This window comes from Scomber japonicus, chromosome 4 (assembly GCF_027409825.1).
Source record: "Scomber japonicus isolate fScoJap1 chromosome 4, fScoJap1.pri, whole genome shotgun sequence".
Lineage (NCBI taxonomy): Eukaryota > Metazoa > Chordata > Actinopteri > Scombriformes > Scombridae > Scomber > Scomber japonicus.
Window position 1 is genome coordinate 11,235,312 of NC_070581.1, and position 14,501 is coordinate 11,249,812.

The 14,501-nt window shown below is 37.3% G+C and overlaps 1 protein-coding gene across 1 annotated transcript; it reads left to right on the forward strand.

Moving 5' to 3' along the window:
• Window positions 1-3,881: 3,881 nt before the first annotated feature.
• On the forward strand, window positions 3,882-13,803 carry LOC128357555 (galactose-specific lectin nattectin-like). Its single transcript, XM_053317919.1, has 5 exons — window positions 3,882-3,942; window positions 4,746-4,840; window positions 5,000-5,134; window positions 5,280-5,391; window positions 13,718-13,803. Exons 1-5 carry the CDS (start codon window positions 3,882-3,884, stop codon window positions 13,801-13,803), a joined length of 489 nt encoding a protein of 162 aa, XP_053173894.1.
• The last annotated feature ends 698 nt before the right edge of the window (window positions 13,804-14,501 follow it).

The following is a 14,501-nucleotide window of genomic DNA, read 5'->3' on the forward strand; positions in this document are numbered from 1 at the left end:
ATACATGATAGGGTACCAAAACCATGTGTTTCTATATCAGATGCAAGAAAATACATGATAATGTACCAGAACCATGTGTTACTATACCCGATGCACGAAAATACATGATAAGGTACCAGGATCACATGTTAGTATACCAGGTGCATGAAAATACATAATAGGGTACCAGGACCACAATGTTTATTTACACACAAAGTTTATTTCAAGGACAAAGACTGTTGCACACTGCTCCATAAATCAAATTTCCACCCGAAAAACACACGTACAGGGATCTGATAAAATTGCAGTTGATACGCTTCCACAGAATCTGCACCTTCCCGGAGCATGTGGAGGAGGCCACCAGCACCCTTTTTAGGGCATTGAGGTCTAGTGGGTTACTCGAAGCGCTTCCTTAGAAGCAACAAGGAGGAGGTCAATAGAACCCTCACCCAGTATAACAATGTTAGAACATGGCCGTCTGGCCCGACCCTCGTCCCCATGATAATAACTTACTCTTGAGGGTCACACTAGATTTTGAAGACTCTTCAGTCAAACTTCCAAGGGGCAAGGGAGGGTTGGGATGTGCTTGAGGTGTGCCACCTCCATCGAAGCATGTAATCTCTCTAGAGCCAGTGTTAACCTTTTGGGCGGTGTAAGATGCTCTGTGGAAGAAGACCCACTCCTTGTGCAGATACAAAGGGCTCATTGTAATGTGATGAAAACACAATTCTTATTTTCATGCGATTATGCACTAATTTAAATATACTTGTGAACATAACATTTAAATTCTGCCAAGTCCATTCTACTACATGCCACTGAATTCTGCACACTGCACCTTTAAAGTATGCATGTCATTGAACAAGCAACATCTCAACAGAGCTCTAGAATCTTAGAGACATAGATGTGTAATTTATTTGGTGAGGCAAGAACAAGGAAAAATAAAAAATAAAATGGACTGTCTTTGGGAAATATTGAGCAAAACATGATGTCAAGGTGGAACTTTGGTGACATTTACAGGAGATTATAATCTCAAAACTGTGACAGGTTCAGGATTTGTAATCACACTCAGCTGATTTCTGATATTGGTTTTGTGTCTCGACTTTTGGGAGTTGGGGATTAAGGGAGTTATCACTGTAAATATTCAACTTGGGTGTGGAAGCAGGTATTGTCCTATCACCAGTTACACATACCTTTATTACACATATTCAAATTTTGTTTTGTCCCACTAACTTTTTATTAAAGGCCATCAATGTAAAAGTAGAATCATGGATTTTATGATTAATAGACCACATCAATAAGAGGCATTTGAAAAAACAACAAATATTGTAAATTACAATAGACACTGTAAATAAAGGTAAAAAGCACATTGAAAAAGATGTTATCCATTTTCTTAAAAAAAAACATATCTTCTATTCCACAATAACATAGAATTTCATTAAAAGTGTTGTAAAAACCATTAAACATTAAATCTAAACAGGGTGAAATGACACTGAAAAAGCTCAAACAAAAACTGAACATCATCATCTTCATAAATGGAGGATTTGTTGACAATGAAAAAAGAAATAAATAACTACTTTTCCCCAACACGGCAAGGATCATTTTTATCGATTGCACTCTTGCCTTGATGACAACATCTGGTCTCAGAATATGGGGTCCTTTTTTGTTTCTGTTTGCAGTGATTTTTTTTTAAATGTATTATTCTAAGTATGAAAAGAAAATCAAACTATGTTTAAATTTCTGCTCAGCCCTTTTTGACCAGAAAAAAAATAAAAACAGCTTGTATTTAAATGTAATCTTTTGTATTAAAAAATCAAATCAAACAACTACTCCTTTTTTGTTTTTCAATACTGAAAAGAAAATCGAGTGACCAAAAGATACACAGAGTGAGTGTCCTCTCATGTTTTGTTTTGTACTGCAGACAATAAAAACTATTAAAACAATTGTGTTACAGTGGGAGCAGCCACTATATCAACATTGAGAATGTTTCCTTAATGTCTGATGATATATCATGGTCATTTTATGAGTTTGTAAAGTAATATATTACATATTGCACCTTTATACTTTAAAGGACTGTCAACATCCTTTTGCCATAAATCAACCCTAGGAAACATCACGCAGAAGCAGCAGCATCTGTGTGGATTTGGATTAACAGATTTGTTTTTTGGTTGTATTAACATTGTTTAATGAACAGTCTAACCTTTACTCAAGGCTGTGGCAATACAATAGATCTGCAGATGACAAAGCAGCTAGAGAACGTATATAAAGACTGTGCAAGACTTTCCAAGACATCCTAGCTGCTGTTGTAAGTGCAACTTCAACAAGGTACGGGTTTCATTGTCTGCATTTACTGCATCAGTTTTACAGAAGACTCTCAATCTACTCATCATTATATTTTGTATTTCATTGATTTATTTTTGTGTATTTTTGATTTCTGATCTTTACCCAGATGGCATCCAGGCTTTACATCATTGTGCTCCTCTGTCTGACCAGTGGACTGGGGGCTGAAGCAATTGTAAGTAATATTTCTTATAGCAACATAGTTTTTATTTTTAATATATTAGTTACAGCTTCTAACATTAACCTTTCATACTATGTATAAGAGTTCTACAAAACCATTTAAAAAAAATCTTAATTTGCTAGTCTTCAGGTGGGTACTTAGAAATGTTAAGTGCTAGTAAAGCATAAGACTGAAAACCCACTGAACAGTGCAGAAAAGCTTATTTGGGTAAAATTATTATTATTAATCAATTTGACACTCAACTATGAATTCAAAAACTATGCTGTGGGTATCTAACATGGATTCTGTTTGTCAAAGCAAAGAGGAAGTCAGACTGCTGAAGCCTCATTTTAATTAACTAAACTTAAGAATGAATTATTGCATGAAACAAGTACTGGATTTTAGTCTCCATCACTTACATTGAAAATCTCTTTGCAGCCAGTACAGACAAGTGAAAAGATTACAGTGAAAAATAATCATTTCAATGTGCATTACAGTTCTTCCAAGTTTAGTAAATCTCTAATATTGTGTTCTTTATATTCACAGGCAAAATGTACAAAACCAGGTTGGTACTTCTTTTTCTTCCTGACTGCAGCCAGAGTTAACATTTAAAAGATGCCTGTTGGACAGCTGTTCATAAAACAGACTTTTCAAGACAGAAGATTTAAAGGCTAGTTTCTCAAGCTGCATACATGGAGAACTACCTCCTTCTTAGTCAGTGGTAGAGAGTAACTAAGTACACTTACTTAAAGCTACAGTCTAGTTATGCAAAAAAAGTGGAAATTTGAACTGAACGAGAGCCTCCAGGTCCCTCCTCCTTCCTCTCTGCTGCTCTGCAGTCCTGCCTTCTAAGCCACTCCCCACAGAGGAACCTGCCGTGCACACTGCACACACGTGAAGGCTCATCCCCACAGTAAAGTCGGTCATACACTGTGCGATTTCAGAGACAATTTTTTAAAATAACAGTTCATACTGTACAACTATATTGCTCGCGATGCAAGGTCACGATTTATGTGCTCACACTACACGGCCCAATGGTCTGCTGTGACATCACTGCTCACACTATACGAGTGAAATAAACACACAGGATCCCCTGAACCTGGAACTGTGTGACTATTTCAAAGAAGAAGAAGAGAAAATGAAGTTATCAAAGTTGTTAGTCATGCTGTCCAAGAAGAGACGCGCTGCTTTGGTCAAATGCGCTGTCCTGTACACCAAGACGTCCAAGCCAAAAACAGAGGCACTGGTGTATATGGACACCAGGGATTAATATGTTTCCTGAAAATAAGATATTTAAATCCCGGGAAATCAATGTTTTTCAAAAAAGGCATAACATTAGCTAAACCATTTCGCAATTAACCAAAATTAACACCTTATGTTAGGCCCTTAATTGCATTGAATGCGCATGTCCAGTGTGGGCCAAAACAGGGAGGTAGTGCACAGGGAGCTGGATCCGGTGGACAGAGGTAGGGCAGCAGTGGGTGTAGCAGGAGAGAGCAGTTTACACAAGGGGAAATGAATGAGGCAAAAACACGAGCGACAACATAAGCGATATAGCCAAGTGTTACCACGTTACAAGCAGAATCTGGCAGAGAGTAGAAGGATGAACCCGTTTTTTATGCATTAGCTGATGAATGTAATGTGGATCAGGTGTGCCAAGACTCCACCACTGTGCCCCACCTTTGCTAATGGAACACAAACACACAGGGGAGGAGTACAAGGGGCAGAGACAGGGAAGACAGACAGGAAACACAAGGAAACGCAGGGGTTCACAGCCGGGGCGATGACATTTTGAGTATTTTTCATTCTACTTTATATTTCCACTCCACTGCATTTCAGAGGGAAATATTCTACTTTCTACTTAACCACATTTACTTGACAGCTTTAGTGATTTTTCACATGAAGATTTGACACAATGGATAAAATAACAAACTTTAAAAATACAACACATTGTTAAAGATGAAACCAGTGGTTTCCAACCTTTTTGTTTTTTTTCTAGAGGTCTACTAGTTGTTAACAGCTCTACCAAACAGTGATTTTTCCATCTCAACTTCTCACTTGGTTTTATTTAAATACATTACGTTCCAATGATCCAATGATTCAATTTATAGAACAAGACACAACAATAGAGGATGAAGAGTTCTTGATGTTCATTCTGAATTTTAAAAAAAAATAGATTGATACTGTACTAATAATGTATTTCTTATCTAGGACAAATTAATATTTAGATCATATTTATTCATCTTCTAACATCACAGTTGTGTTATAGGGCATTGTTGTGAGAAGTGCCCCGCTGGATGGACTGAAGTTGACTCTCGCTGCTTCATGTTTAACTTTGCTGAGAAGGACTGGTCTGATGCTGAGGTACAACAATAATACAGTGGCATTGTATTTATGTATTTATATATACTCTAAAAATGTTTTTTCAAGAATTATTCAGACAAAGAATCCCAAGTTTGAAGTTGTTTACATATAACAATAATTCATATTTTCATTGCCCCTCACTTTGTGTCCCCTCCTTAGAAAACTTGCATTGCACTCGGTGGAAATCTGGCTTCAATCAGAACAGTTGAGGATTACAATACCCTCAGAGAGATGGTTAATAGAGCAACAGGCTCAGACAAAAACACTTGGCTTGGAGGCTATGATGCAGTTAAGGTAAGTGATTTACCAATAAATAAGATCTCTATATTTTGTACATTTTGTTGCTGCCTAAAACAATTAGACTGCTAGACATGGATTTTTTGGGGTGCTCAAAATGTTGACAAATTACATTTGAAATAATCATTGCTTTTTCTTTCAGGAGGGTGCGTGGAAGTGGAGTGATGGCTCAAAGTTTGAATTCAGAGGATGGTTCCAAGGGGAGCCAAACAATGCTGGAGGACTAGAACACTGTATGGAGATGAACAGTAAAGGTAAAAAAAATCCTTGTCTGTTGTCCTCTTAAGGCAAGGCAAGGCAAGGCAGTTTTATTTATATAGCGCATTTCATACACAATGGCAATTCAATGTGCTTTACATAAAAACAAAGTACAGAAAAATAGAAAGACATAAATAAAATGATTGCAGCATAAAATAATAAATTAGCTTTAAAATCATTAAAAGGACAAAGAGTGCAAATAAAAGATTAAAATGTAAAGTGCTTTAGAAGAGCTCAATCATAAGCACAGGAGAAGAGAAATGTTTTTAACCTGGATTTAAAAGTGTTCACAGTTGGGGCTGATTTCAGTTCTGCTGGTAGTTTGTTCCAGTTGTGTGCAGCATAACAGCTAAAAGCTGCTTCACCATGTTTAGTTTGAACTCTGGGCTCAACTATCTGACCCGAGTCAGTAGATCTCAGAGCTCTACTGGGTTTATATTCTACTAACATGTCATTCATGTATTCTGGACCTAAACCATTCAGTGATTTGTAGACCAGTAGCAGAACTTTAAAATCTATTCTGTAGCTGACTGGGAGCCAGTGTAAAGACTTTAGAACTGGAGTAATGTGCTCTGATCTCTTTGTTCTGGTTAAAACTCGAGCTGCAGCGTTCTGAATGAATGCATGAATTAATGAAATCTGCTCATAATAACCATTACAATTTCTTATTTATTCATCACATAAATTTAAGGCAGTCTGGAAAAAGGAGAATGTCCAACAGGAATGTAGCCTCTGAAGTGTTTGTCTGATGATTTTTCTTCTTTGATCCTCTTCTTACAGAACGGGACTACGTCAACGACATGAAGTGTACTGAGTTGAGATCTTTCGTTTGTGCCATGGACACAATATCTGAGGATCAAAAATAAAGACATGATGAAGATGATGTCACAGTGATGATGTGACTTCATAGGGACGTTAGGCCTCGATTATATCAGTACCTGAAAGCCAATAACGGTCCTACTTCTGTTTTTTGATCAATAAACAGATGCATCTTCTTCAAATAAAATAAAATGAAATAAAAATTCTAACCTAACCACAATGTTTCTTCTTTATTCTTTAAATATACTAAAGCTTGTTAAAAGTATTGTGGTGAAACTTGGTGGGAGGGGAGCAAGGACTCCTTAATTACTGATCTCATGCAGGTGTGGGGGGAGGGGACAGAGAGAGGAGCAGTGAAGAGACTCACAGATACAGCAGGTGGGGTTTTTTTGGAGCAACAGTCACGGCAGCAGGGCACTCTGTCAGGAGGGTCTGGGCCGGGAGGGTGTCGTTCGCAGTGATTTAGAGCTGCCGGCGATGAAGACAGGTAGCCAGGGGAGTTAACCCCATAGACTAGGAGGGGAGGCTGAGTGCCTCCTGTAGCCAGACTTAGGGTCCACATTAGAGAGTGCTGGGCTGCCACAGCTCCCTGTGTAACACTGACTCTGCTGCTCGCTGTGCTTGCTGCAATACTGCATCCAGTTCCTGCCTTTGCTGTCCAGCGAAGCCGTTGCCCCGGGGGGTTGGACGGCGACATAAACTCAGACCCCGGGGGAGGGTCTCGCCTAGAGGGCGAGTTAAGTAACATTACACTTACACCACACATGTTCATTTTATATTGTGTAATGTGTTGTCTTATTATTGTATGATTTTAATAGTGTGAGGGAGAAGTTCTTGGGGGGTAGTGGCAAGCCGTGGGCGGGACATTTTATGGTTCTCCTTGGTGTGTGTTTGCAGTGCCTTAAGAGGGTGTATCATGCCTTTTGCCTTATGCTAAAAGTTTAGCCGTGTGTAGTGATTCTTCAACTTAGCGTGCCGTGTTCCCCGGTGTGCCTTAAAGCAGTGACTAGCCCTGTGTGTAGTGGTTCTTCAATTGTGTGCTGAGATCCAACTTAAAGGGAGCCTATGTGTTTCCCCTCGACTGTCATCCTGACCTTGCCGTAACTCTCCACTCCTTTTTATGAATTACTCTTGCTGTTAATAAAGATTGTCCTTTTTGTACGCCACTCTCTCCACGGTGTGTTTGTTCAAGGTTCTGACATTCCTGGTATTCGTTGCCAAAGGTAAAACCCATTTATATTACAGTATTGAGCATCCGACCATCAATTTGCTTTAATTTAACTGACCCGCCTGCCTGTGCAGCCACATGGTTTATGTTGTGTTCAGGTCTTGTTGTAAAAACCAATATTCAACATCCATCCCGTGAGTAATTCAATTTGTGGCAAATGCACAACTGGTAAAATTTGAAGTTTTGTGAATACTTCTTGAGTGTGTCTTTTCTGCTATTATGTCAGGTGTACTTTTTCAAAAAATAGTTTTCTACTACAAACTATTACAGAGAAATAACTTATTAAAATCTCTCTATTTTTCACACAGGCATACACATCTCTGCATTTATCTTTTGCACACCCATAGTCCTGTCATTGATGTATTTCTGTAGACACACCCTCTTGATTTGACCGCCAGATGGCGCCACATATCCAAAAGAACCAATTTCCCACATGGTTTATGTTGCGTCCAAGTCTTGTTGGAAAAACCAAGATCTAACATCTAACCTGTGAATAATTACATTTTAGGCAAATTTACAACCGGTAAAATGTGAATTTTCTATGATTGCTGAGGCATTGACATTTATGACTTTTACAAGGCACAGAGAACTGATGTTGAATCAATAAGATCTTGGACAATAATCATTTATAGCCTGAGACTGTTAAACATTCTGCCATGTTCAGCTTTTTTTTCAAATTCTGGTTGATTCTGAGATGTCACAGATGACATGAATTCAACAGAAATTGACCTTTTATATATATTCTTTATCCTAATACAATATCAATCTGCTCTGGTTAGCCTAATGTATTTATTTAACAGCCTAAATAGTCCATATCCTATTGTAATGTCAATAGTCTACTGAGTCTTTTGCAACAGGTCATAATTAGCCTGTTTAGGTATTTTCCTTGTGTTTTTCAGATGTGAAAGCACATGCTTTTGAAACACTTCCACCCTTTCAGCTCTCTGGAAGACAACATTAATTCAGCCTCCACTTTGACTAATCACACCAGACTCCCGAGAAAGAAAAAGAAAAAGCAATCCCCCTAGTGGCAACTCCAGCAGCTGGGTGGTGAAGTAGGCATATCAGCTGTATGCTTGGCCAGCAGGTGATAGTTGAGACTCGATGTACTTCTGTGGTAAATCAGTTCACATCGACAATAAATGAAAATAACTTTGGTCTTTTGAATAGAATATCTGGAAGGTCTTTGAAGCTGAATTTGCCGTTCATAAGACCCTTTTCTTTAGGATCCATATCTGCTTGACATTCAAAACATTACTGCTGCATCACTTCCTTATCTCCCAAACTACGAGCTAGGACAAGGGTCAAACACAATTGTGCGTTAAAAAATTGCGCAGTTAAAATTAATTTGTGTTTCAGTTATAACTGACCGCTGTAGTATTCTTGAATTTCAACTCATACCACTGACAAAGTATCGTATTTCTCTATCTGCCTGTACGATGGATGAATTGAACCAAATTCACAATTGTGCTTTGTTAACTTGATGTTGATGTGCATCCAGGGAAAATTCAATGAAAAAATATTTGAAGAAAGAAATATGTTCTGGGCCCTTGTGACAACCGTTCCCATAGTGGGGCTGGTAGTCACGCACTATAGGTTTACTTGAGTGGGGCTTGGCAGTTGAGGATGGAAGGAGAGGCTGATGGAGCGAAATAGATGAAGTAACAGAACCACGTGTTACTATACCAGATGCACGAAAATACATGATAGGGTACCAAAATCACGTTAATATATCAGATGCACCAAAATACATAAAAGGGTACCATGAACATAATGTTTGTTTACACACAAAGTTTATTTCAAGGACACAGACTGTTGAAATCAAATTTCCACCCAAAACCTTCCCGGAGCATGTGGAGGAGGCCACCAGCACCCATTTTAGGGCGTTGAGGTCTAATGGGCTACTTGAAGTGCTTCCTTAGAAGCAACAAGGCGAAGGTCAACAGCACCCTCACCCAGTATAACAATGTTAGAACATGGCCATCTGGCCGACCCCCGTCCCCAACTTACTCTGAGAGTGACACTAGATTTTTGAAGACTCTGAAGTCAAACTGCCAGGGGACAAGGGAGGGCTGGGACGTGCTGGAGGTGTGCCATCCCCATCGAAGCATGTAATCTCTTTAGAGCCAGTGTTAAACTATTGGGAAACGGTGTAAGATGCTCTGTGGAAGAAGACCCACTCCTTGTGCAGATACAAAGGGCTCATTGTAATGTGATGAAAACACAATTCTTATTTTCATGCGATTATGCACTAATTTAAACATACTTGTGAACATTACATTTCAATTCTGCCATGTCCATTCTACTACATGCCACTAAATTCTGCACACTGCACCTTTAAAGTGTGTGTGTCAGTGAACAAGCAACATCTCAACAGATCTCTAGAATCTTAGAGACATAGATGTGTAATTCATTTGGTGAGGCAAGAACAAGGCCTAATAAAAATAAAATGGACTGTCTTTGGGAAATATTGAGCAAAACATGATGTAAGGGTGGAACTTTTACAGGAGATTATAATATCAAAGCTGTGACAGGTTCAGGATTTGTAATCACACTCAGCTGATTTCTGATATTGGTTTTGTGTCTCGACTTTTGGGAGTTGGGGATTAAGGAAGTTACCACTGTAAATATTCAACTTGGGTGTGGAAGCAGGTATTGTCCTATCACCAGTCACGCAAACCTTTATTACGCATATTCATATTTTGTTTTGTCCCACTAACTTTTTATTAATAAAAAAGACAATGTAAAAGTAGAAACATGGATTTTATGATTAATAGATCACATCAATAAGAGGCATTTAAAAAAACAACAAACACTGTAAATTACAGTAAACACTGTAAATAAAGGTAAAAAGCACATTGAAAAAGATATTATCCATTTTCTTTAAAAAAAAAAGTATCTTCTATTTCACAATAACATAGAATTTCATTGAAAAATATAAAACGCACTCTGTGATTCAGTGTTTTAAAAACCATAAAACATTAAATCTAAGCAGGGTGAAATGACACTGAAATTCAAACAAAAACTGAACATTATCAACTTCATAAATGGAGGATTTGTTGACAATGAAAAAAGAAAACCTTAAATAACTACTTTCCCCCAACACAGCAATTTTATTGGTTGCACTCTTACCTTGATGACAACATCCGGTCTCAGAATATTTTTTGTTTCTGTTTACCAGTGATCCTATTTTATTTCATATTATTCTAAATATGAAAAGAAAATTAAACCATTTTAAAATTTCTGCTCAGCCCTTTTTGACCAGGAAAATAAAAAAGCTTGTATTTCAATTTAGTCTTTTCTTTAAAACAAATCAAACAACTACTCCTTTTTTGTTTTTCAATACTGAAAAGAAAATCGAGTGACCAAAAGATACACAGAGTGAGTGTCCTCTCTTGTTTTGTTTTGTACTGCAGACAATAAAAACTATTAAAACAATTGTGAGTGGGAGCAGCCACTATATCAACATTGAGCATGTTTCCTTAATGTCTGATGATATATCATGGTCATTTTATGAGTTTGTAAAGTAATATATTACAAATTGCACCTTTATACTTTAAAGGACTGTCAACATCCTTTTGCCATAAATCAACCCTAGGAAACATCACGCAGAAGCAGCAGCATCTGTGTGGATTTGGATTAACGGATTTGTTTTTTGGTTGTATTAACATTGTTTAATGAACAGTCTAACCTTTACTCAAGGCTGTGACAATACAATAGATCTGCAGATGACAAAGCAGCTAGAGAACGTATATAAAGACTGTGCAAGACTTTCCAAGACATCCTACCTGCTGTTGTAAGTGCAACTTCAACAAGGTAAGGGTTTCATTGTCTGCATTTACTGCATCAGTTTTACAGAAGACTCTCAATCTACTCATCATTATATTTTGTATTTGATTGATTTATTTTTGTGTATTTTTGATTTCTGATTTTTACCCAGATGGCATCCAGTCTTTACATCATTGTGCTCCTCTGTCTGACCAGTGGACTGGGGGCTGAAGCAATTGTAAGTAATATTTCTTATAGCAACATAGTTTTTATTTTTTAATACATTAGTTATAGCTTCTAACATTAACCTTTCATACTATGACAGTTCTACAAAACAATTAAAAAAAAATCTTAATTTGCTAGTCTTCGGGTGGGTACTTGAGAAATGTTAAGTGCTAGTAAAGCATGAGACTGAAACCCCACTAAACAGTGCAGAAAAGCTTATTTGGGTAAAATTATTATTAATCAATTTGACACTCAACTATGAATTTAAAAACTATGTTGTGGGTATCTAACATGGATTCTGTTTGTCAAAGCAAAGAGGAAGTCAGACTGCTGAAGCCTCATTTTAATTAACTAAACATGAGAAAGAATGAATTATTGCATGAAACAAGTACTGGATTTTTGTCCCCATCACTTACATTGAAAATCTCTTTGCAGCCAGTACAGACAAGTGAAAAGATTACAGTGAAAAATAATCATTTCAATGTGCATTACAGTTCTTCCAAGTTTAGTAAATCTCTAATATTGTGTTCTTTATATTCACAGGCAAAATGTACAAAACCAGGTTGGTACTTCTTTTTCTTCCTGACTGCAGCCAGAGTTAACATTTAAAAGATGCCTGTTGGACAGCTGTTCATAAAACAGACTTTTCTGGGGGGCAAGATGTTTATGCTTGTGTCTCAAATAATTTCCACAAGATACAAGTGAAATAAACACACAGGATCCCCTGAGTCTGGATCTGTGTGACTATTTCAAAGAAGAAGAAGAGAAAATTAAGTGTTCAATGTTGTTAGTCATGCTGTCCAAGGAGAGACGCACTGCCTTGGCCGATGTGCTGTCTTGTGCACCAAGATGTCCAAGACAAAAACAGAGGCAATTAACCAAAATGAATGTGTTATGCTAGGAAACGCAGGGGTTCTCAGTTGGGGCGATGACATTTTGAGTAATTCCATTTGAGTCTACTTTATATTTCCACTCCACTGCATTTCAGAGGGAAATATTCTACTTTCTACTTAACCACATTTACTTGACAGCTTTAGTGATTTTTCACACGAAGATTTGACACAATGGATAAAATAACAAACTTTAAAAATACAACACATTGTTAAAGATGAAACCAGTGGTTTCCAACCTTTTTGTTTTTTTACAAAAAGCATTGTGTTGTCGGTGTCACATTTCAGATGTCTACTAGTTGTTAACAGCTTTACCAAACAGTGATTTTTCCATCTCAACTTCTCACATGGTTTTATTTAAATACATGTTCCAATGATGCAATGATTCAATTCATAGAACAAGACACAACAATAGAGGATGAAGAGTTCTTGATGTTCATTCTGAATTTTTAAAAAAATGGCTTAATACTGTACTAATAATGTATTTCTTATCTAGGACAAATTAATATTTAGATCATATTTATTCATCCTCTAACATCACAATTGTGTTATAGGGCATTGTTGTGAGAAGTGCCCCACTGGATGGACTGAAGTTGACTCTCGCTGCTTCATGTTTAACTTTGCTGAGAAGGACTGGTCTGATGCTGAGGTACAACAATAATACAGTGGCATTGTATTCATGTATTTATATATACTCTAAAAATGTTTTTTCAAGAATTATTCAGACAAAGAATCCGAAGTATAAAGTTGTTACGTATAATAATGATTCATATTTTCATTGCCCCTCACTTTGTGTCCCCTACTTAGAAAACTTGCATTGCACTCGGTGGAAATCTGGCTTCAATCAGAACAGTTGAGGATTACAATACCCTCAGAGAGTTGGTTAACAGAGCAACAGGCTCAGACAAAGACACTTGGCTTGGAGGCTATGATGCAGTTAAGGTAAGTGATTTACCAATAAATAAGATCTCTATATTTTGTACATACATTTTGTTGCTGCCTAAAATAGTTGGACTGCTAGACATACATGGATTTTTCTTTTTTTCTCAAAATTTGGACAAATTACATTTGAAATACACTGATACACAAATGATCATTTCAGGAGGGTGCATGGAAGTGGAGTGATGGCTCAAAGTTTGAATTTAGTGGCTGGTTCAAAGGGGAGCCAAACAATGCTAGAGGAACAGAAGACTGTATGGAGATGAACTTTAGAGGTAAATAAAATCCTTGTCTGTTGTCCTCTTAATGAAATCTGCTCATAATAACCATTACAACTTCTTATTTATACTTCACATAATTTGAGACAGTCTGGAAAAAGGAGAATGTCAAACAGGACTGTAGCCTCTGAAGTGTTTGTCTGATGATTTTTCCTCTTTGATCCTCTTCTTACAGGACGGGACTACGTCAACGACATGACGTGTACTGAGTTGAGATCTTTCATTTGTGCCATGGACACAATATCTGAGGATCCAAAATAAAGACGTGATGAAGATGATGTTACACCTTCAGTGATGATGTGACTTCATAGGGATGTTAGGTCTCGATTACATCAGTACCTGAAAGCCAATAAAGGTCCTACTTCTGTTTTTTGATCAATAAACAGATGCATCTTCTTCAAATGAAATGAAATGAAATAAAAATTCTATTCAATAATACTGCACCTAACCACAATGCTTCGTCTTTATTTTTTATTCCATGCTCCACCAGGATCATGAGCTGGGGGGCATTTATTCCTTATTGATATTTTGGTTTGCGACTTCAGATAACTTGTAACATCTTTTCTAATAGCAAATATAGGCTACTAAAGCTTGTTAAAAGTATTGAGCAACCGACCATCAATTTGCTTTAATTTCACTGACCCACCTGCCTGTGCAGCCGCATGATTTATGTTGCGTTCAGGTCTTGTTCTAAAAACAATATCTAACATCTGTCCCATGAATAATTCAAATTTACAACCGATAAAATGTGAAGTTTTGTGAATATTACTTGAGTATGTCCTTTCTGCTTTCATGTAAGGTGTACTTTTTCTTCGGACAAATTAGCTTTCTGCTACAAGCTATTACAGAGAAATAACTTATAAAACTCTCTCTCTTTTTCACACAGGAATACACATCTCTTCATTTATCTTTTGCACACCGATAGTCCTGTCATTGATGTATTTCTGTAGACACACCCT

Excerpts from the sequence above, each read along its gene's own strand:
- LOC128357555 (XM_053317919.1), top strand. The coding sequence starts at position 3,882 with ATGTCCAGTGTGGGCCAAAACAGGGAGGTAGTGCACAGGGAGCTGGAT. Across the intron at positions 3,943-4,745 it reads GCTGGATCCGGTGGACAGAG|GGCATTGTTGTGAGAAGTGC; the intron begins GTAGGGCAGCAG and ends GTTGTGTTATAG. Across the intron at positions 5,135-5,279 it reads GAGGCTATGATGCAGTTAAG|GAGGGTGCGTGGAAGTGGAG; the intron begins GTAAGTGATTTA and ends TTTTTCTTTCAG.